Below are 20,357 nucleotides of genomic sequence, written 5' to 3'. Positions count from 1 at the left end.
GGCTTCGTCACTGTTTCAGTTCATCGCTATGAAAAGGAAAAAAAGAAAAAAGTTCAGGAGCAGCAAAAGGTTTTATTTAGAGCAGAAAGTGTCCAATTCCCTTCATCCATAAAGCAAAGTTTCTTCAAATCACAGTAAAACAAGCCACAGTTGTTCCACTGATCATCTGATATCAACTCTGATCAATGTGTCTGAACATATTTTATGTACGTGATGAGGATAAAGCCTTTCAATTTAATGTAAAGGACTAATTCTATCATTTTAAGGATTTATCACATTTATCTGGAAGTGAATTCATCAAGTCATTTCTGTTGATAGACTAAGGTAAAATTATTAGAATGCATCGTTGTGAAACCGATTGAATGTTTGGAAAGTGTCAGTCTGGACGGAGGCTGAGGCACATTCAGAAAAGTTTCTAAAAACAGGAGAGAGATTAAAAAGATAATCTCAATTTGAAGCAGACGAAATGTAAAACGTGAACAGCTTCTTTTCTTTTCTTCTCCATTTTTTATTCTCTGCTCAAACATCACACAGTATTTTAAACATCACGTCAGAGCAAGCTCCTGATCTTAACGTGAAGCTGTGACGTTAACGTCAGAGACAACCAGTGACGTTAACGTCACAGACAACCTGTGATGTTTAGTCAGCGAAAACCTGTGACGTTAACGTCACAGACAACCCGTGACATCAATGTCATAGACAACCCGTGACATTATAACATCAGAGACAACCCGTGACGTTATAACGTCAGACAACCCGTGACGTTATAACGTCATAGACAACCCGTGACGTTATAACGTCATAGACAACCCGTGACGTTATAACGTCATAGACAACCCGTGACGTTATAACGTCATAGACAACCCGTGACGTTATAACGTCATAGACAACCCGTGACGTTATAACGTCATAGACAACCCGTGACGTTATAACGTCAGAAACAACCCGTGACGTTAACGTCAGAAACAACCCGTGACGTTAATGCTCCAGTCCGCCTCCACTCGGAGCTTCAGGCTCGTCACCGTCAACTTGCAGCTCGTCTCTGAGTAATCGAACGTCGCTGAAGATTCCTGCACGTCTGCATGATAGAGGAGAACAAATCAGGAGGGTTAGAAGAGAATTCCCTTTAACACACACACACACACACACACACACACATACCTGGCTCACACACCGTCACAGACAAGGGTTTGTTCTTCACTCCGAGGACGATGACGGTCTGAACGAAGGTCTCGCTCTCTGGCGTTCCGTCTTCGCTGGCAGCACTGAGACAAACCATAGGAGACGTCAGACCCTCCTGGGGGGGTTCATGTGCTCACTTCCTGTGTTCACTGACAGACTGTGTTCTTCACACACACACACACACCAGAAGAGGTGTGAGTGACCCACCGGCAGAGCAGACGGCCGGACAGCAGATCCAATCTGCGCAGACAGAAGCACTTCCTGTCCCGGTACCTGAAGGAGTGTCCGTCGTCCAGGTACAGAATGCCGCCAGCTGAACTCTGCAGAGAGGAGACTTCACCACCTCACTTACAGTTTTTGTCAATCACTTTGACACTAGTTTCAGAACCTTGATGTCATTTTTCGCAACTCTAGATACAAAACTCACAACCAATGATCAGAATGCACTTTTTTCCAAAACTCTAACACTTTTTTTTCACTCACTTGGATACAATGCACATAGACCAAAGATCATTTGTCCATTGAACTTTAATCACCGGTTCAAAATGACACAACTTAACAACACAGGACAATCATTTCAAAATGCCATTCACACATTACATTTCTAATGACTGTCTATTCATTTCATTACAATATTCTAACTATATAGTGATACAACTACTCAAAATGAGAAGTAACTGTTGCATGTTAAAGCAGAGTCTTGGAAACTGAGGATGAGCATGTTCAAATCATGAAATTTTCAGGATGATGACAATGATTGACACGACCTGTGACACCAATTCGTTACTGATGATTGATCTGACCTTGTCGTATGACAGTAAGGAAGTGACATCCACAACTACTCATGTAGTGATACAACATGGAGCAGGCAGGTGGGAACCATGGAGGTCAAGTAGTAGGAAGAGGAAGAAGAGGAAGAGGAGGAAGACGTGGTCAAAGGAATGGCAGAGGACAAGGACCCAGTTTGAGACATGTGGGGGACGGGGTCGAGGACAAGGACCAAGACAGCAGCAGTAAAGAGTCTCCAATGAGATTAGAGCAATGGTTGTTGATCATGTCATCAATCATGGCATGGCAATGATTGAGGCAGCAAGAATGATAAACCAAACTTTAGAACATCAACGTGGCCTCAATCATGAGAACTTTCCGCAATGAGAACCAGTGAGTGTTCAGCTGTACTACAGTAAACTTTACAGTATAGTACTGTAGTACTCTTACTGTCATTGTCAAGTTATGGTACACTGCATGCCAATGTGCAGCACAGAGTAGGAAATGTGACTATTACTGTAAAATGTGTTCTACAGTATGATGACATGTTCTTCCTGTCAGATTCCTACAGAATTGAGACGAGACACAATAGTGGAGGCAAACTCCTCACTGAGGAACAGGAACCAGTAGTGGAGGTAAACTCCTCACTGAGGAACAGGAACCAGTAGTGGAGGTAAACTCCTCACTGAGGAACAGGAACGGCTGTAGTCAACATGGTCCGGCCAGAAATGACTTTAGGCTGAGGGAAATCAGACAGAACATCCCGGACGATGAAGATCTCTTCAGGAATGTGGAAGACATCAGTTTGCACACCTTTACAGGTTTTCTGAAACCAGCAGGTGTCCCTCAAACAGTTGTACCATGTGCCTTTTGAAAGAAATGCAGAGTGAAGCGTGAGGATTGAGTTTGTTCAGGTATGTTCAGTTTCATGAACTTGTTTGTGAAAAATTCCCATCATTGTACTGTAATCAATACTGTACATCATAGTACTATAATCAGTACTGTACATCATAGAACTATAATCAGCACTGTACAGTAATCCTCTTTCCAACATGTCTTCTTGTACATAGAGGGTGACGTCCTGGATGCAGAGGAAAATGACCACAAACTTGTGTTTGTGGATTCAGCAGGCTTCAACCTGCCAAGACAAGGAGGAGAGGGAGAGATCTACAGTAATTGGCCAGCGGGCCACCGTACAAGCACCTGGACGGGGGGGGGGGGAAACATCAGTATGTGTGTGGTGATGTCAGAAGATGGTGTGGTAGGGTGTAAAACTCTGATTGGTGCATACAATGCAGAGATCCTTGCATTTCTTGACGAGCTCCAGGAACTCTAGTCTGCAGATCTGTTGGTGTAATTGATGTCATTGTTTGGGACTACGTCAGGTTCCACAATGCTCCTCTGGTGCAGGCGTGGTTTCAGGGACTACGTCAGGTTCCACCATGCTCCTCTGGTGCAGGCGTGGTTTCAGGGACTACGTCAGGTTCCACCATGCTCCTCTGGTGCAGGCATGGTTTCAGGGACTACGTCAGGTTCCACCATGCTCCTCTGGTGCAGGCATGGTTTCAGGGACTACGTCAGATTCCACCATGCTCCTCTGGTGCAGACATGGTTTCAGGGACTACGTCAGGTTCCACCATGCTCCTCTGGTGCAGGCATGGTTTCAGGGACTACGTCAGGTTCCACCACGCTCCTCTGGTGCAGGCATGGTTTCAGGGACTACGTCAGGTTCCACCATGCTCCTCTGGTGCAGGCATGGTTTCAGGGACTACGTCAGATTCCACCATGCTCCTCTGGTGCAGACATGGTTTCAGGGACTACGTCAGGTTCCACCATGCTCCTCTGGTGCAGACATGGTTTCAGGGACTACGTCAGGTTCCACCACGCTCCTCTGGTGCAGACATGGTTTCATGGACTACGTCAGGTTCCACCATGCTCCTCTGGTGCAGGCATGGTTTCAGGCCAATCCACAGTTCCTCACTGTGTACTTGTCCCTATACTCTCCTTTCCTTACTGTAACCCCATTGAGGAGTTTTTCTCCACATGGAGGTGCAAAGTATATGATCGGCAGCCACATCAACAAGTGACCCTTCTTCAGGCCATGGACAATGTGATGACATCACAGCAGCCCAGGTTCAGGCCTGGATTCACCAGACACGTAGGTTCTTTCCAAGATGTTTGGCAAATGAAAAGATCCTTACAGATGCTGATGAGAACCTGTGGCCCAATCCACAAGACAGGGTTGATGGGGATGACGAGTGATTGTTCCTTTGTTTCGCTTTTTTTTCTTACTGTACAGTATCCAGGTGTGGAACACATCAGTTTGTTTTGCAGGACTTTTTTTTTGTTACAGTAATTGTTACTTTCATTCAACTTGTGTTGTCATTGAGTTTGTATTCATCAATAAATTTCACCTTTGTTCAACTGAAACTGTGATTCCACTGTCTGTGGTGTTCTCTCCACTAATCATTTTACAATGACACTACGTGAAGCACAGGATGAAACATGTATCACATATTTTGGACTGTAATATTTAATGGTTGTACGAACGACTAAACTGTGACATTGTGTGTATGTTGTGAGTGTGTGATTTAAAGAAATGTCTCTATGGTAGTTCTGGATAAAGTAGTTTTTTGAACCAATTATTCTGTGAGTGCAAGCTTTCCTTAAAGATGTGAATAAACAATGCAATGTTTTGAACATTGGAAAGTCTATGATACAAGTGCTGACTGTTGTGAGTTTTGTATCTAGAGTTGTGAAAAATGACATCAAGGTTCTGAAACTAGTCTCAAAGTGATTGACAAAAACTGCATCATGTAGACAGGAATCTGATCAATAAGAGACAAAAACGTTCCTGATGACCCGGAACACGAACACTTATAGTCCTTACATAACGGTGGCCATGTCTGCAGCTGCTGTTACCTGAGCGTCTAACGCCACGGTGACGGCGAGCGGGATGTGCTGCAGCTCAGCGGTGCAGGAAGCGCTCCGAGCCCGTCTGCAGACCACCGAGCCGCCGCGCTGGAACACAGGCACCTGCACAAACACCCGAGTGTTAGGTTAGGGTTAGGGTTAGGGTTAGGGTCCACCCATGTGGAGACAAACCGTGTCCAAGGTGACGGCGAGAGTCACGGTGCCGCCACCACCGCACGCCTGTGCAGAGCCAACGTCATACCAGATCTGAAACGGAAGGACGGAGATTCTCAGAGTGAAGCTCATCAGGGCGTCGCCACACTGTGACGTTTACCTCTGCAGGTCCCGGAAGGAAAACTTTAACCTCCTCGACACCTGGATGTGTGACAGGACAGACCAGCAGTGCGTCTCCTGCAGGGAAACAAACAGTCCAGCAGAGGGAAGAGCAACAGCGCCGAACTGGGGAGTCAAATGACGTCCAATAAAAAAAACAGGATTGCTCACCGATCATGTACTGATGGTCGACTGAGAAGCTGCTCGGATCCCCGGAGAACTCCACCCACAGAGGTCTGCACATGTCCAAGCAACATTAGTGTCTCTATGTGTCCTCAATCATCCATACAGGCCCACCGCTGCTCCACGTTGACCTCTTGTGGTGACAAAAGTTTCAAAGTCTCCATGATGATGATGATAATGATGGTGAAGAGGAAACCGACCTGAGAGGAGGTAACCCCAAGTGGTGAGCCTGGTAGAACAGGGTGTACCAGTAAGGCAGCAATTGGTACCTGGAGACAGACCAAGAATAGTCAGACTACCACCTGGAGCGATGTGTAGTGACCACAGCACAGCGCCAGACATGTTACCCCATGAACTCTTTAACCGGAGGGCAGTTTGAAGTTTGAGTACAATAAATAACTTAAGTTACTAAAGCAGGACACCAGACATGGATTTGATCATCTTTATGACAAGAACTTCAAACGGCACCTCGCATCTTCTTTAGTGCATGAAAATACCGAACAAGGCCAAAAGAGTTTTGTTTTAATTGAAAGGAGCTAATTGAACATAAAAGGGAATATTTAGTCGCTTATGACCAAACTTTATTTTGTGTTGCCATACTGGAATATTTTAATCAGCTATCTGTTTGTGATTGATTACTGGCGGTCGGTCCTGAAACCAGCCGATAAGCACGGCTCTAAGATCTGTGTGAAACAACGTTATAAACCTTTATACTTATAAGATGCCTTGAAAACTAGAATACTGACATGTTTAACCTCAAAAGTCTCTCGAGTTCAAAATATTTCTGAGAGGATTCCTGTTAACTGAACACCACAACCCTTCTACACCAGGTTTTACAAAAGTACATTAAATAGAACCTACTGATGAATTCATGCTAAATTTCATTGTGCAAGGAATTGATCCAAGTGTTTCAAGTTGAGTCGGGTGAACTGATTGGAAGAGAGAAATACACTTGTTCTAATTGTCCTAAATTACAAGATAAATTATGACGAGTGCTGCAGTTCCTGTACCGTTCTTGGATCGCAGTGCGAACAGCCGCTGTCACGTCCTCCCCGAAGAGCCATGGCTCCCGACGCTTCGTCCCCTTGGCAGAGTGACCGCGAAAGAAAGGCTGCAGAGCCGCCGCCTGGTACCAGCGCACCAACAGCTCCGGGTCTGGATCCTGAACAAAACCCCCAACGTCAGCTGGAACAGAAGGACAGAAGCTGAGGAGCATCAGGAACAGAAGGAGAGAAATTGAGGAGCATCAGGAACAGAAGAAGTTGAGGATCAACAGGAACAGAAGGAGAGAAGCTGAGGACCACCAGGAACAGAAGGAGAGAAGCTGATGAGCATCAGGAACAGAAGGAGAGAAGCTGAGGAGTATCAGGAACAGAAGAAGAGAAGCTGAGGAGCATCAGGAACAGAAGAAGAGAAGCTGAGGAGCATCAGGAACAGAAGGAGAGAAGCTGAGGAGTATCAGGAACAGAAGAAGAGAAGCTGAGGAGCATCAGGAACAGAAGGAGAGAAGCTGAGGAGTATCAGGAACAGAAGGAGAGAAGCTGAGGAGTATCAGGAACAGAAGAAGCTGAGGAGCAACAGGAACAGAAGGAGAGAAGCTGAGGAGCATCAGGAACAGAAGGAGAGAAGCTGAGGAGCATCAGGAACAGAAGGAGAGAAGCTGAGGAGCATCAGGAACAGAAGGAGAGAAGCTGAGGAGTATCAGGAACAGAAGGAGAGAAGCTGAGGAGTATCAGGAACAGAAGAAGCTGAGGAGCAACAGGAACAGAAGGAGAGAAGCTGAGGACCACCAGGAACAGAAGGAGAGAAGCTGAGGAGCATCAGGAACAGAAGAAGCTGAGGAGCATCAGGAACAGAAGATACTGAGGAGCATCAGGAACAGAAGGAGAGAAGCTGAGGAGCATCAGGAACAGAAGATGCTGAGCAGCAACAGGAACAGAAGTATAGAAGCTGAGCAGCATCAGGAACAGAAGTATAGAAGCTGAGGAGTATCAGGAACAGAAGAAGCTGAGGAGCAACAGGAACAGAAGGAGAGAAGCTGAGGAGCATCAGGAACAGAAGAAGCTGAGGAGCATCAGGAACAGAAGATGCTGAGCAGCAACAGGAACAGAAGGAGAGAAGCTGAGGAGCATCAGGAACAGAAGGAGAGAAGCTGAGGAGCATCAGGTGTGGCGATAGAAACACAGAAAATAAGAAGAGAATCAATCACGTCACACTAAACGTGGAGATTTATTGTTTTTGGATGTAGTAGTGAGTGTGTGAGCGGTGACCTCTGACCTCCACAAAAGGCGATGCCGGCCACGCTCAGCGACAGCAGCATGGGGATGGAGATCTGCAGATGCTCCCAGCTCGCCACGTTGTCGCCCGTCCAGACGGCTCCTGCGTCCGAACCGAGATCGTCAGCAAATCAATACGGAGACGCTCTCACCGTTTGTCTTCCGTCGCCGCTCACCGAATCTCTGTGATCCGGCGAAGAAAGAGCGCGAGAGGACAAACGGCCGCTCTGAGCCGCCGGAGCGAGTGATGAGGCCGTCCGCCGTGGCCATGTGCTGCGAGGAGACACGGCGCCATCAGCAGCAGGTTAACCTGAACATGTCCTCTGCTCTCCTGCACTCGCCTGGTAGAAGCCGTACAGGTTGTGTAAGTCGCGGTGCTCCCAGCCCCCATGATGCACCGCGTCTTTGGGCATCGTCTGCTCCGGCCCATGGAAAACTGAAGGTTCGTTCATGTCGTTCCATACGAACAGTGACGGAGTGGATCCCTGCCGGGGGGAGGAAGAGTTCTGATACAGGTCTGACTGGATCTTGAGTCTGAAGCAGTGGAACCACATGCTGAGGGTCAAAGGTCAAAAGACTGAAACGTGATGTCACGACCCCTCAAACTCTCCCCTTGTAACGGGTTTCACACAATCTGAGTCACACTGCTTTAGTTGATAATGAGACTTCTATATCTAATATACACAGCTAATACCCTCTGTGACCCCCAGATGTACCACCACAGAAAACTGCTGTGTGTGTGTGTACCTGGTGCGTGTGTACCTGGTGAGTGTGTACCTGGTGCGTGTACCTGGTGTGTACCTGGTATTTGCTGAAGCTGAAGCAGCCGGAGTACCAGGCCCGTGTGTCTCTGCTGCTGAAGTCCAGGTAAGACGACTCACCTGAGAGAATTCAAGGTGTCACATTGGTTCAGAGCTTCTGGTTTGTTTCCCGTGAAGCAGTGTGTTCACCTGGCCAGCAGGAGGCGCGGTAGACCAGCCCCTCCCGGTCCTTCACCAGGTGACCTCCGTCTCTGGCCTCACGGTAAAGCCACCAATCAGGGTCCACCTTGATGTGCGGGTCACTGATAACCACCAGCTGAAAGACAAGGTGTGTGGAGGTGAGAGAGCGCCGCAGCGCTCCTCAGGACCGGGATCGTACCTTGCGGTGCTTCTGGTCCAGGTGGCGCTGCAGCCCGACCGGGTCCGGGAAGCGGTCCCGGTCCCAGGTGAAGTAGCGCTTCCCATCCGTGTGCTCAATGTCCAGCCACATCACGTCGTACGGGATGTCGTGGCGGTCGAACCCGCCGTCCACCGCCTTCACATCGGCTTCGTCCTCGTAGTTCCAGCGGCACTGGTGATAGCCGAGAGCGAAGAGCGGCGGCAGCGCCTGGAAGCCTGCGGGAGGAGGAGGAGCCAGTGATGTTGCTGAATGACTGGATGGGATGAGGCGCCGCTGCAGCCTCACCTGTCAGCTGACCGTACTGCCTGAACACCTGCTGCGGCCCGGGCCCCAGGAGGACCCTGCAGTCCAGCACGCCGCTCTCCGACAGCCAGCGCATGTCCGTGTGGCGCTGCAACCGCCGCCGCTTCGCTGCTGCCGTCCACTGGTCCTGCAGCGGGACAGAGTGAACATCTGGAACATCTGCAATGTGACAGAGTGAACATCTGGAACATTTGCAATGTGACAGAGTGAACATCTGGAACATCTGCAGCGGGACAGAGTGAACATCTGAAACATTTGCAATGTGAGAGAGTGAACATCTGGAACATCTGCAGCGGGACAGAGTGAACATCTGAAACATTTGCAATGTGACAGAGTGAACATCTGGAACATCTGCAGCGGGACAGAGTGAACATCTGGAACATCTGCAGCGTGACAGAGTGAACATCTGTAACATCTGCAGCGTGACAGAGTGAACATCTGGAACATCTGCAGCGTGACAGAGTGAACATCTGCAGCATGACACAATGAACATCTGGAACATCTGCAGTGTGACAGAGTGAACATCTGGAACATCTGCAGCGTGACAGAGTGAACATCTGAAACATTTGCAATGTGAGAGAGTGAACATCTGGAACATTTGCAATGTGACAGAGTGAACATCTGAAACATCTGCAGCGTGACAGAGTGAACATCTGAAACATCTGCAGCGTGACAGAGTGAACATCTGAAACATTTGCAATGTGAGAGAGTGAACATCTGCAGCATGACACAATGAACATCTGCAGTGTGACAGAGTGAACATCTGGAACATCTGCAGTGTGACAGAGTGAACATCTGAAACATTTGCAATGTGAGAGAGTGAACATCTGGAACATCTGCAATGTGACAGAATGAACATCCGGAACATCTGCAGCGTGACAGAGTGAACATCTGAAACATTTGCAATGTGAGGGAGTGAACATCTGGAACATCTGCAGCGTGACAGAGTGAACATCTGGAACATCTGCAGCATGACACAGTGAACATCTGGAACATCTGCAATGTGACAGAGTGAACATCTGGAACATCTGCAATGTGACACAGTGAACATGTGGAACATGACAGAGTGGACATCGGGACCCGGAGGAGCTCAGAAGAATCAGGCAAAGGACCCGGCAGCCCAGGTTACCTGCTCTTCACTGGGGGAGTACTTTACATGGACGAAGGTCTCGGAGGCGTTGAGCCAGAGGAGCGCCAGCGTCCGGTCCGGCCGCTGGGCCAGGAGCAGCGGCACCGACCCGTACAGACCCAGACGGCTGGACAGCTCATATGCAAACACGTCCAGGTTGTACAGCCGGTAGGGTTCTCCGTCACTGCAACACCATATACACTGTGTGTGTGTTGTGTATTTGTGTGTTACCTTGTGTGTCAGTATATCATGCCAGGTTGTTATTGTAAATGAGAACCAGTTCTCAATTTACTTACCTGGTAAAACAAAAGATCAAATAATTCAAATAAATTAGTGTGTAGGTGTGCACCTTGTGTATGAGTGTGTAGCTACCTTGTGTATTAGTGTGCATGTGTGTACTTTGTGTATTAGTGTGTATGTGTGTATACCTTGAGTATGAGTGTGTATGTACCTTTTTTATTACTGTGTATGTAGTTTGTATAGTACTGTGCATTTGTGTGTACCTTGTGTATTAGAGTGTGTGTATGTGTGTGTACTTCGTGTATTAGTGTGTACGTGTGTGCGTAACTTGTGTATGAGTGTGCATGTACCTTGTATATTACTATGTATGTAGCTTGCTTATTACTGTGCATGTTTGTGTACCTTGTGTATTAGTGTGTGTGTACCTTGTGTATTAGTGTATGCGTATTTACCTTGTTTATTAGTGTGTCTGTGTACCTTGTGTATTAGTGTGTACCTGTGTGTACCTTGTGTCTCTGAGCTGCAGGCTGTCACTGTGTAGCGGGAGGCCGTAAACGTGCGTGAAGCCGTGCAGACGGAGGTCAACTCCGACGCTGCTCGGACCTGAAATATGAAACGTGTAATATTTTCATGTGTTTCATGTTTATTCTCCTCATTTTTAACAACAACAACAATAATAATAATAATAGTCTGCCGTCATCAGATTTTCTTGGAGGAAAACTGCAGACGCAGCAGAAACTTGTCAGCATGTCTTTCCTCTCTCACCGTCCCCAACAATTCCTGGAGTTCAAAGTTCAGTCAGGATGAAATCCTTCAAATATCCTGATTTCAGTAACAAATCCAGTCTAGTTCTTTGTCTGACTGGATTTCTTTGGGATTTAGTTTTGGGTATTTCAGTGACAATTTGAGCCGAAACGGTGTTATTTCTAATGCCAGGAGCCCCTCAACTTCCAGGTTTGGTGCAACGGCGTTTTAACTCGGAGTCACTTCTAATCTCAGCCTGTCAATGATTTAATCTCAGACAAACCGTTGGCTTTGACATCCAGGAACTGTCTGAACGTTTCCCTCCATGGTGAAGCTGCGTTGTCCTCGCCCCGAAGCTGAAACAAGCCAACGGTTCAAACTGAGCAGGTGAGGAGTGAAGACGGAGAAAAAAAAACGGCTGTAGTTTCTTCTTACCTCACTGCCACCAGGAGGCGAGGGGCGAAAAGAACAGAACACATTAAAGCCATAAGATGGAGGAGTGAAGAACGCATGAACTTTGACCTCTGACCCTCACCCGGGCGGATCCTGCAGCCTCTCGAACCTCAGCTTCCCTCCGGCGTTGAAGGTGAGCACCACTTCCTGTTCACACAGGAAGTCCAGTCGGAAGGGGAAGCGATGCACGCGGACCTGGTGGCGTCCTGACGACCAGCCCAGGGTGAGACAGTCGTCTGTCTGCGAGTCCACTCTCATCCTGGAACACAAACACGCCGTCCGTCCTCACAATTGTTATTGTTATTTTATTGCTACCATTATTAGTAGTGCTATACACGAGTATTATACACTATTTCACACTGTTATTATCTGTATTATTGTTATTAGTATTATATAATGCCTACTTCTAATGGCTCTGCCACTGCACCTTACTATCTATGTATTTATCTTGCTTTTATCTCGTGTTTATTTCTAAGTGACCATGTTCCGTTCTGTGCTTTACTTTATGTCTTATACCCAGATATTTTTATTTTTTACTTTTATTACTATTCTATTGTATTTTATAATATTCGTATGTGCCAGATTGCTGCAACAAAACAATTTCCCTTCGGGGATAAATAAAGTAATTATCTATGTATCTATCTATCTACAATGAACAGAAGCTACTGGTGCACTGCTGTTCCAGGAAACTAAGACAACCGTGGTTGTTTTAAACGTTTCTTCAGAGTTTTGGACTCGAGCTCTACGCTGCCACCGAGCTGAGATCTCCTGATGCTAACGTAGAAACGTCCACAATGCAATGGCTGCAGGAGAACCTTCTGGACTTTTTGCCAAAAGGTTTCATTAAAAGGTGGCTTCACGTTGAGTTGGAGTCGTTTCCTGTGGAAATTGTCTGGGTGAAATGCTGACGTTCTCGTCACTGCTCTACAACAAGCAAACACTTTAAGGTTTAAATTCAAAGTTGTATTTGTTCCTGCTCAGGATGAAACAAAGTGAAATGAGTTTGGCCTCCAACGTGAAAGGTTAACAGGCGTCTGCTGGATGAAGGGGGACTGTCCTCTTACCGATCGCCACGCCGCTCCTGAGTGACCACATCTGAAACTCTGTACCGAGCCTTAAGAGGCTGAAGCTCGTCCATCAATATCCTCACCGTGTCTTGTTCGCAGGGACACAGAGATAGAAGCAGTTTGGTCTGAGGACACAGAAATATGCAGTTTGGTGTGAGGACACAGAAAGACAGTTTGGTGTGAGGACACAGAAAGACACAATTTGGTGTGAGGACACATAAAGACAGTTTGGTGTGAGGACACAGATAGAAAGTTTGGTCTGAGGACACAGAAAGACACAGTTTGGTGTGAGGACACAGAGAGACAGTTTGGTCTGAAGACACAGAAAGACAGTTTGGTGTGAGGACACAGAAAGACACAGTTTGGTGTGAGGGCACAGAAAGACGCAATTTGGTCTGAGGACAGAGAAAGACACAGTTTGGTGTGAGGACACAGAAAGATACAGTTTGGTGTGAGGACACAGAAAGACAGTTTGGTCTGAGGACACAGAGAGACAGTTTGGTCTGAGGACACAGAAAGACACAGTTTGGTGTGAGGACACATAAAGACAGTTTGGTCTGAGGACACAGAGAGACAGTTTGGTCTGAGGACACAGAGAGACAGTTTGGTCTGAGGACACATAAAGACACAGTTTGGTGTGAGGACACAGAAAGACACAGTTTGGTGTGAGGACAGAGAAAGACACAGTTTGGTGTGAGGACACAGAAAGACAGTTTGGTGTGAGGACAGAGAAAGACACAGTTTGGTGTGAGGACACAGAAAGAGAGTTTGGTCTAAGGACACAGAAATACAGTTTGGTCTAAGGACACATAAAGACAGTTTGGTGTGAGGACACAGAGAGACAGTTTGGTCTGAGGACACAGAGAGACAGTTTGGTCTGAGGACACACAAAGACACAGTTTGGTCTAAGGACAGAGAAAGACAGTTTGGTCTGAGGACACAGAAAGACACAGTTTGGTCTAAGGACACATAAAGACAGTTTGGTGTGAGGACACAGAGAGACAGTTTGGTGTGAGGACACAGAAAGACAGTTTGTGTGAGGACACAGAAAGAGAGTTTGGTCTAAGGACACAGAAAGACAGTTTGGTCTAAGGACATAGATAGACAGTTTGGTGTGAGGACACAGAAAGACAGTTTGTGTGAGGACACAGAAAGAGAGTTTGGTCTAAGGACACAGAAAGACAGTTTGGTCTAAGGACATAGATAGACAGTTTGGTCTGAGGACACAGAGAGACAGTTTGGTGTGAGGACACAGAAAGACAGTTTGTGTGAGGACACAGAAAGAGAGTTTGGTCTAAGGACATAGATAGACAGTTTGGTGTGAGGACACAAGAGAGACGCAGTGAAAACATTAGAAACACAAAGATTGAGTACATGTGGAGTAACACTGTAAATAAGAGTGATTCCATTAAAGTGCAATACAGAGTGTTTAAATGTACTCTCTATTGATACTTTAACTTGTATTTATCCATTAGAAGAACTGGGATTATTCATTCTATATTATATAATATATTATTTAAACAAGTATTTCTGCTCTGTACTCTGCTTCAGCCTCAGAAAATCCTTCACAATACGTGTTACACTTCCACAGTTACATTAAATGTATTTTATGGTCATAAAAAAATCTATATGGTTGTTCTCAAACTACTTTTATTTATCATGACTACAGATATCAGTATTTAATGTGCTATTTAATATATATTGTCAGGACTTTACAGTCGATATCCTTCAGTTTCAGATAAATGAAACTCAAATTTAGTTAAAACGGAGAGAAAAGTCAGTGAATGATGTGTGTGACCTGCGTCTGGATCTCCAGCAGCTGGAAACTGGCTCCTTCCTCACTGAGCAGCATGGTGTCCAGATGAACCTGGTGCTGCAGGTCTGGACCCTCCATCTGCCTCCTGATGGGGCAAACAAGACATCCAACTGGGATTAATCCTAATCCCGGGATTAAACAGCAACCTGGGATTAATCCTCATCCCGGGATTAAACATTAACCTGATCTTAATCACCATCCTGGGATTAATCCTCATCCCGGGATTAAACATTAACCTGGGATTAATCACCATCCTGGGATTAAACATTAACCCGGGATTAAACAGCAACCTGGGGTTAATCCTCATCCCGGGATTAAATATTAACCTGGGATTAAACATTAACCCGGGATTAAGCAGCAACCTGGGATTAATCCTCATCCCGGGATTAAACATTAACCTGGGATTAATCACCATCCTGGGATTAAACATTAACCCGGGATTAAACAGCAACCTGGGATTAATCCTCATCCCGGGATTAAACATTAACCCGGGATTAAACAGCATCCTGGGATTAAACATTAACCCGGGATTAAACAGCAACCTGGGATTAATCCTCATCCCGGGATTAAACATTAACCTGGCTTTAATCACCATCCAGGGATTAAACAGCAACCTGGGATTAAACAGCAACCTGGGCTTAATCCTAATCCCAGGATTAAATAGCAACCTGGGATTAATCACCATCCTAGGATTAAACATTATCCTGGGATTAAACAGCAAACTGGGATTAATCACCATCCTGGGATTAATCATCATTCTAGGATTATTCATTATCCTTGGATCAAACATCAGTGTGGAATTAATCCTGCTGCAGTCAACATTCTGCTGAGCAGCGCTGAAGAGGGAGATGGAGCAGAAGAGGGTGAGGAGGAAGAGGAGGAAGCTCACAGGAGAGAAAATGAAGATGTTTAGCGTTCACACGTCTTCTGACCTCAACTCGTCTTTCTGTCTGAACTCAGGACACGTTCACACATATCCAGGTTTTTACAAAAACTGATGTTTCGCCTCTACGTTGACAGAAAATCTTCACCTGCGCCTCATATCCACTTGGTTCAGAGCTGCTCTGAGCAGCCAGGCCTGTAGGGGGCAGTGTAATCACATATCCACCTGGTTCAGAGCTGCTCTGAGCAGCCAGGCCTGTAGGGGGCAGTGTAATCACATATCCACCTGGTTCAGAGCTGCTCTGAGCAGCCAGGCCTGTAGGGGGCAGTGTAATCACATATCCACCTGGTTCAGAGCCAGGCCTGTAGGGGGGAGTGCAAACATAGCCTGAGTCGCCTTTACAGCCTTTTAAACACTTTTTACTGTGACTGTTGAACCGTCACAAATACCATCTTTTGGCAAAACTAAACCTACACTTATACTTTAACTTTGTTGAAGTGTTTTTATGTGGAACCAGTCTGAGAGCAAAGAAAAATCTTGTTTTACTGAGCAGGTAAAGAAAAAAAAGACTTTCTGAACGATTCCAATTCAAATATTGTGTTGGCAGTGGACATCGTTCAGGACGCAGGGTGTCCAGCCTGTCCTGGTCTCTGGTTTCAGACGTCTTCTCGGCTTACATCACCACAGTGATGTCGTTTCTATGAATGAGCTCCTCACAGTCCTCAGACGAATCACTCCAGACCTGCAGGATCCAGTCTGACCCAGTTGAATATGGGATCCAAACCGATCCAGGACTCACCTGTAAAAGGCAACGTGCTCACTTGATTTGAACTTTTCTTTCCCCTTGTCGTTGGGGACGACGCTGAAGAAACACAAAGACACAAGAAGTTTGAAAGTATTTCAAAAGAAAGTGGATAGTTTAAAAAAGAGAGAGAATAAGTAAATAAATATACACGGATGAAACAAGAAAAACCTATTATGACTAAAAATTCAGACAATTTACTGAACTTTACAAGGAAATACATTAAAACTAGGAGAGTAAATGAAGTAAAAACTTTATTAGGATAAAGGTAATAAATGTGCTGTTTAATGGAAAGTCTGAGTAAATAATATTGTTTAATTCTGGATTTAAAAGGAGTCACAGTCACGTGGTTTCCTTCCTTAGCAGAGCGGTGAAAGTAGATTTACAATACTGATGACGAGAATAATGATGGAGGAGGAGAAGGAAGAGGAGCTCCACATGGTGTTTGTACCTGTCAGGTTCTCGCTTTTCCTCCATGTCTGAACTTTGACCTTCAGCTGCACAGTTTGTCCTCATTAATGTGGATTAACGAAGTTAAACGAAGTTTAAGTCATTAAATAACTTCACACTCAGGATCTGGTCTCCTTTACCCTGATTGAAGTCAGCTGATCACAGACCGGAAGTGACGACATCATATCGCCAGCGCGCACACGCTTGTAATATTCAGCTTTTTGTTTTTTTCTTCGCGTGTATTAAAATGAGCTTGTCATGTGACATCACTGATTTAAAACTGTTTCTTTATATTAAAACGTTATTTATAGAGCAGTTCTCCATTTGTCCAGCAGGGAGCGCTACCGGTGAGTAGACGTCACTTCCGAGGTCAGAAGTAATAAAGATGGCTGCCTCCATGTGAGTGTAGCTCTTCTCAAAGTTACCGTTAATCTCTCGGTTCTAGAGCCGCTCCGTGTTATTTAACGGAACATTTCGAGGTGAACTACCCGGATCATGTTCCAGGTGACCGGCGGGCGCAGCCTCCGGGCCGCCCGGCTGCTGGCGGGCCGCAGCCCGGTTCTGCTGGACTCTGTCCGGGGACGGAAGTCCCGAACCGACCCGGTGGCCAAGTCCAAGGAGGGCCGGATCAAAGTGCCTCCCCCGGTGGACCCGGTGGAGATGGTGGTCCTGAAGGAGCGGTTCTCCGAGTACCAGACGATCATGAGGGCGCTCCGGTACGTTACCCGGTGTCCCGGGAAGAGCTGCGTCCGTGTAAATCAGTGCCCGAGCATCAACATGTTCGAACCCGTAATCTGAGGGATTAAATGTGTAAAAACGTCAAGTCTTTTAATTATTCTCTGTAGCGACTTAAGTCATATATATATATATATATATATATATATATCTTGCTTTACCAACGTTACCAGTTAATTTAAAATTTATTGAGTTAAACACAAAATAATGCCGGTTTTTTATTACTGAAATAATCCATTATTATTTTGATAAATGCTTATTTGTTCAAAAAACACCCACATGCTCACGTGTTTTATTTATTTTCATGAAATGATTTTCTGATGTTTGCTAAATGAAATTGATCAGTAAAGTTATTAAAGTAAATTTCTCAGTAAGATCAATGTTTAATTATCATCTCTTTATTAGTCCTGCGTGATGTTTAAATGTAACCTGCTGACCTCCATGTGCGCTGGTCAGGATGCAGTTTAAGGAGGATGTGTTGCGGAGGAAGTACGAGGAGGAGACGGGCTCTCAGGCTGAGGAGCGAGCGAGGCAGGAGGCCGAGGAGCACCGGGCGCTGATGGCCTGGAACGATGAGGAGAACCTGCGGCAGCTCAACAACAGGTGAGGAACCTCGGGGGTAGCAAGGGCCGTGTGCAGCACGGGCTCCTCCTGTGGACCGTGAACATGAAGCCTCGACTTCTCTGCTGTATTTCAGGATCCTGAGAATCCAAAAGGAGGAGGAGGAAGCTGAGTGGAGGAGAGTGGAAGCTGCTATTCAGCGCGAACGGGAAGAGCAAGAATTCATCCTGGAAAAAGAGAAGGAGATCCTCAAGCTGCAGGTAAAGAACCTCTAAAACTGTCTGTGCAGCATTGAGCAGATTGCCGTGATGAACAGATGCAGTGTGAGCGAAGCAAAACGCTGAACTGCAGTAAATATTTCTATACACGTCATGTCAATAAACACGTCCAATCACATGGAGCCCTGCTGCTTGAAGGCCCCGCCCACTCCAGAGACACTATTCAAGTCAGTTCAATACAACTTTATTTATATAGGACCAAAACAAGTAATTTTTCGGTGCTTTTAACAAGAAAAAAAAAAAAGAATGTATCCACATGTGCAGCAGGTTTATTTGCTACTGGAAAATCAAAAGTCCCTCCAACAGGAAGAAATCTTTGCAGAAAGCAGACTCAAGAGGTGGCGGCATTCTGATGACCAGTTGGGGTGAGAGGATAGAGGAGAGGAGAGGATAGACAGAGAGATAGATGGGGGGGGGGGGGGGGGGGTAGAGGAGAGGAACCCAGAAGAATGTGGTGTTCAAGTTAATGCTGTAAAATTTTCCTCCATTCTGGCTGCTGGTTAAACTTTCTCTCCATGAAAACACTTTAAGAAACTGCAGTTTCTTCTGAACTGCTCAGATTTCCTCCAGCGGAAAAACACTAGAATCTCACAATGATCCTTTGACGCGTCTTGACATGTTTTCTGTTCCACGTACATCTCTACAGGAGGAGGCGAAGACCTTCATCACCTTGGAGAACCTGGACCAGCGAATCGATCTGGCACTGGACAATCCCAAGAACTACAACTTTGCCGTCGATAAAGAAGGAAGAGTGGTGAAGCAGACGGTGCTGCAGTGATCAAGTTTCAATACACCCCCCACCCCGACTCTCTGGACTCATGACTCTGAACTTTGGAAGTGACACAAGCTCAACTGGACTTCTTATTTGACTTCTTTCTGGATTTTTTCGACCACCGCAGACAGGAAGTCACACCGACGAGCCAACCAGCATGATATAAAACACGAGATGCTGCACTGTGACGTGCCTACAGTGACGCCATCCTGGGGAGGTCACCTGCTCGTGTTGCTAGGTGGACTAGCAAGCGAGATGTGGCTGTTTTTGTGGATTTTCGAGCCTGGGATCTTTATGTTAAGCATGAGGGTGAGACCTCCAAGATGGCGGCGCTGTAGGCACACACGTCAACAGGCGCTGATAGGCTATGCTGCATCTAGTGTTTTATATCTATGCCAATCAGGGCCAGTTCATCTCACCTTCATCAAACACAGGAGAAGCTCCAGACAGGATTCACAGCCTCATTGTGGGAAGGAAACCTTTCAGATTGAATACAAGCAGTCTTCTCAGATGAGGAACGTTTTACGGTTTTATTTGGTGTGATTATATAAAAAAAAAAAGTCTGTCGTCGTTCTGTCTTTTCACAGGAATGTCTGTGTGGAACCTAAAATACTATTTAAACATATAAAAACTACATACAGATAATTTCAAACTGCTTCCAAAGCATGTCGACGCTCCAACGCCAATAATGAACCTGGTTTTTTTTTTTTTCTTCAAGGTCTTGAAGTTTGACAATAAATACATTGAGGAAACATTCTCATGGTGGCGACTGGGCTGAGGTTAACATTATGCTCAAAAACGTTCAGACTCATCAAGATAAAGGTTTCAGGTAAAAACAGTCTGTTCATTGTGATTTGGTTTCACTTCCTCAGTCTTCAGCTCCTCAAAACATTCAGTACGAGGCTGCAAACTGTCCCACACAAAACAGAAGCTCTTTTTAGTTTCAAAGCAATGCTCACGTCAGACTGGAGAGGAAGAAGACTTGAATATTCAAGTAGAAAAACCTGGACAAACATTCAAAACCAGAGAAATGGGCTGGAGATCCATTTTAGCACCTGAACTGAAGGTTGGAGTTTTATTGAGGCGTGTCTTTCTTTCTTCAAGCCTCCTGCTGGTTTCTGAGTCGCCGTGAAGTTTTGTCATTAAGAGATTTTGTTGTTCAGCTGTCCGGGGTATTTCTCAAACCTCCTCTCTGCCTCTTCGCTGAACGCGTCACCTGCAGGGGGAAAGAACAGTCATCAATTCACCCAACATGTGCAGGGTGTAAACGTGTAAAGTGTCTCAAAGACCCAGATTCAAATCCGCAAC

The 20,357-nt window shown here is 46.0% G+C and overlaps 3 protein-coding genes across 3 annotated transcripts in view; 1 reads left to right on the top strand and 2 right to left on the bottom strand.

Annotated features, from left to right (window-relative positions):
- Nucleotides 1-959: 959 nt before the first annotated feature.
- On the bottom strand, nt 960-16,730 carry ganc (glucosidase, alpha; neutral C; the record flags this gene model as incomplete). The annotated part of the gene is given in 29 exon segments (XM_080513089.1): nt 960-1,078; nt 1,162-1,265; nt 1,390-1,502; nt 4,873-4,986; nt 5,056-5,130; nt 5,198-5,274; nt 5,368-5,432; nt 5,580-5,648; nt 6,390-6,564; nt 7,657-7,758; nt 7,832-7,928; nt 7,997-8,140; nt 8,457-8,536; nt 8,606-8,732; nt 8,796-9,031; nt 9,102-9,246; nt 10,249-10,432; nt 10,995-11,091; nt 11,516-11,566; nt 11,749-11,769; nt 11,772-11,944; nt 12,750-12,877; nt 12,996-13,011; nt 13,130-13,147; nt 13,196-13,255; nt 13,354-13,361; nt 14,551-14,653; nt 16,251-16,313; nt 16,705-16,730. Coding segments are annotated over 29 exon segments (2,790 nt in total).
- Nucleotides 16,731-17,085: 355 nt separating this feature from the next.
- On the top strand, nt 17,086-19,887 carry mrps26 (mitochondrial ribosomal protein S26). Its single transcript, XM_080512858.1, has 4 exons — nt 17,086-17,419; nt 17,895-18,041; nt 18,136-18,259; nt 18,924-19,887. Exons 1-4 carry the CDS (start codon nt 17,199-17,201, stop codon nt 19,053-19,055), a joined length of 624 nt encoding a protein of 207 aa, XP_080368984.1. The 5' UTR covers nt 17,086-17,198; the 3' UTR covers nt 19,056-19,887.
- Nucleotides 19,566-20,357, bottom strand: part of loxl3b (lysyl oxidase-like 3b) — a 37,386-nt gene continuing 36,594 nt past the window's right edge. The window contains 1 exon segment of the mRNA XM_080512860.1: nt 19,566-20,265. Within this exon segment, the coding sequence (XP_080368986.1) occupies nt 20,192-20,265 (74 nt within the window). The 3' untranslated portion in view covers nt 19,566-20,191.

Source organism: Blennius ocellaris, assembly GCF_963422515.1.
Source record: "Blennius ocellaris genome assembly, chromosome: 17".
Lineage (NCBI taxonomy): Eukaryota > Metazoa > Chordata > Actinopteri > Blenniiformes > Blenniidae > Blennius > Blennius ocellaris.
This window is presented reverse-complemented; position numbering and strand designations above follow the sequence as displayed.

Bases quoted from the DNA above. Each gene is read 5' to 3' on its own strand.
- mrps26 (XM_080512858.1), top strand. From the start codon at position 17,199: ATGTTCCAGGTGACCGGCGGGCGCAGCCTCCGGGCCGCCCGGCTGCTG. The intron at 17,420-17,894 runs GTACGTTACCCG...TGCGCTGGTCAG, and splicing joins ACGATCATGAGGGCGCTCCG to GATGCAGTTTAAGGAGGATG. The intron at 18,042-18,135 runs GTGAGGAACCTC...GCTGTATTTCAG, and splicing joins CTGCGGCAGCTCAACAACAG to GATCCTGAGAATCCAAAAGG.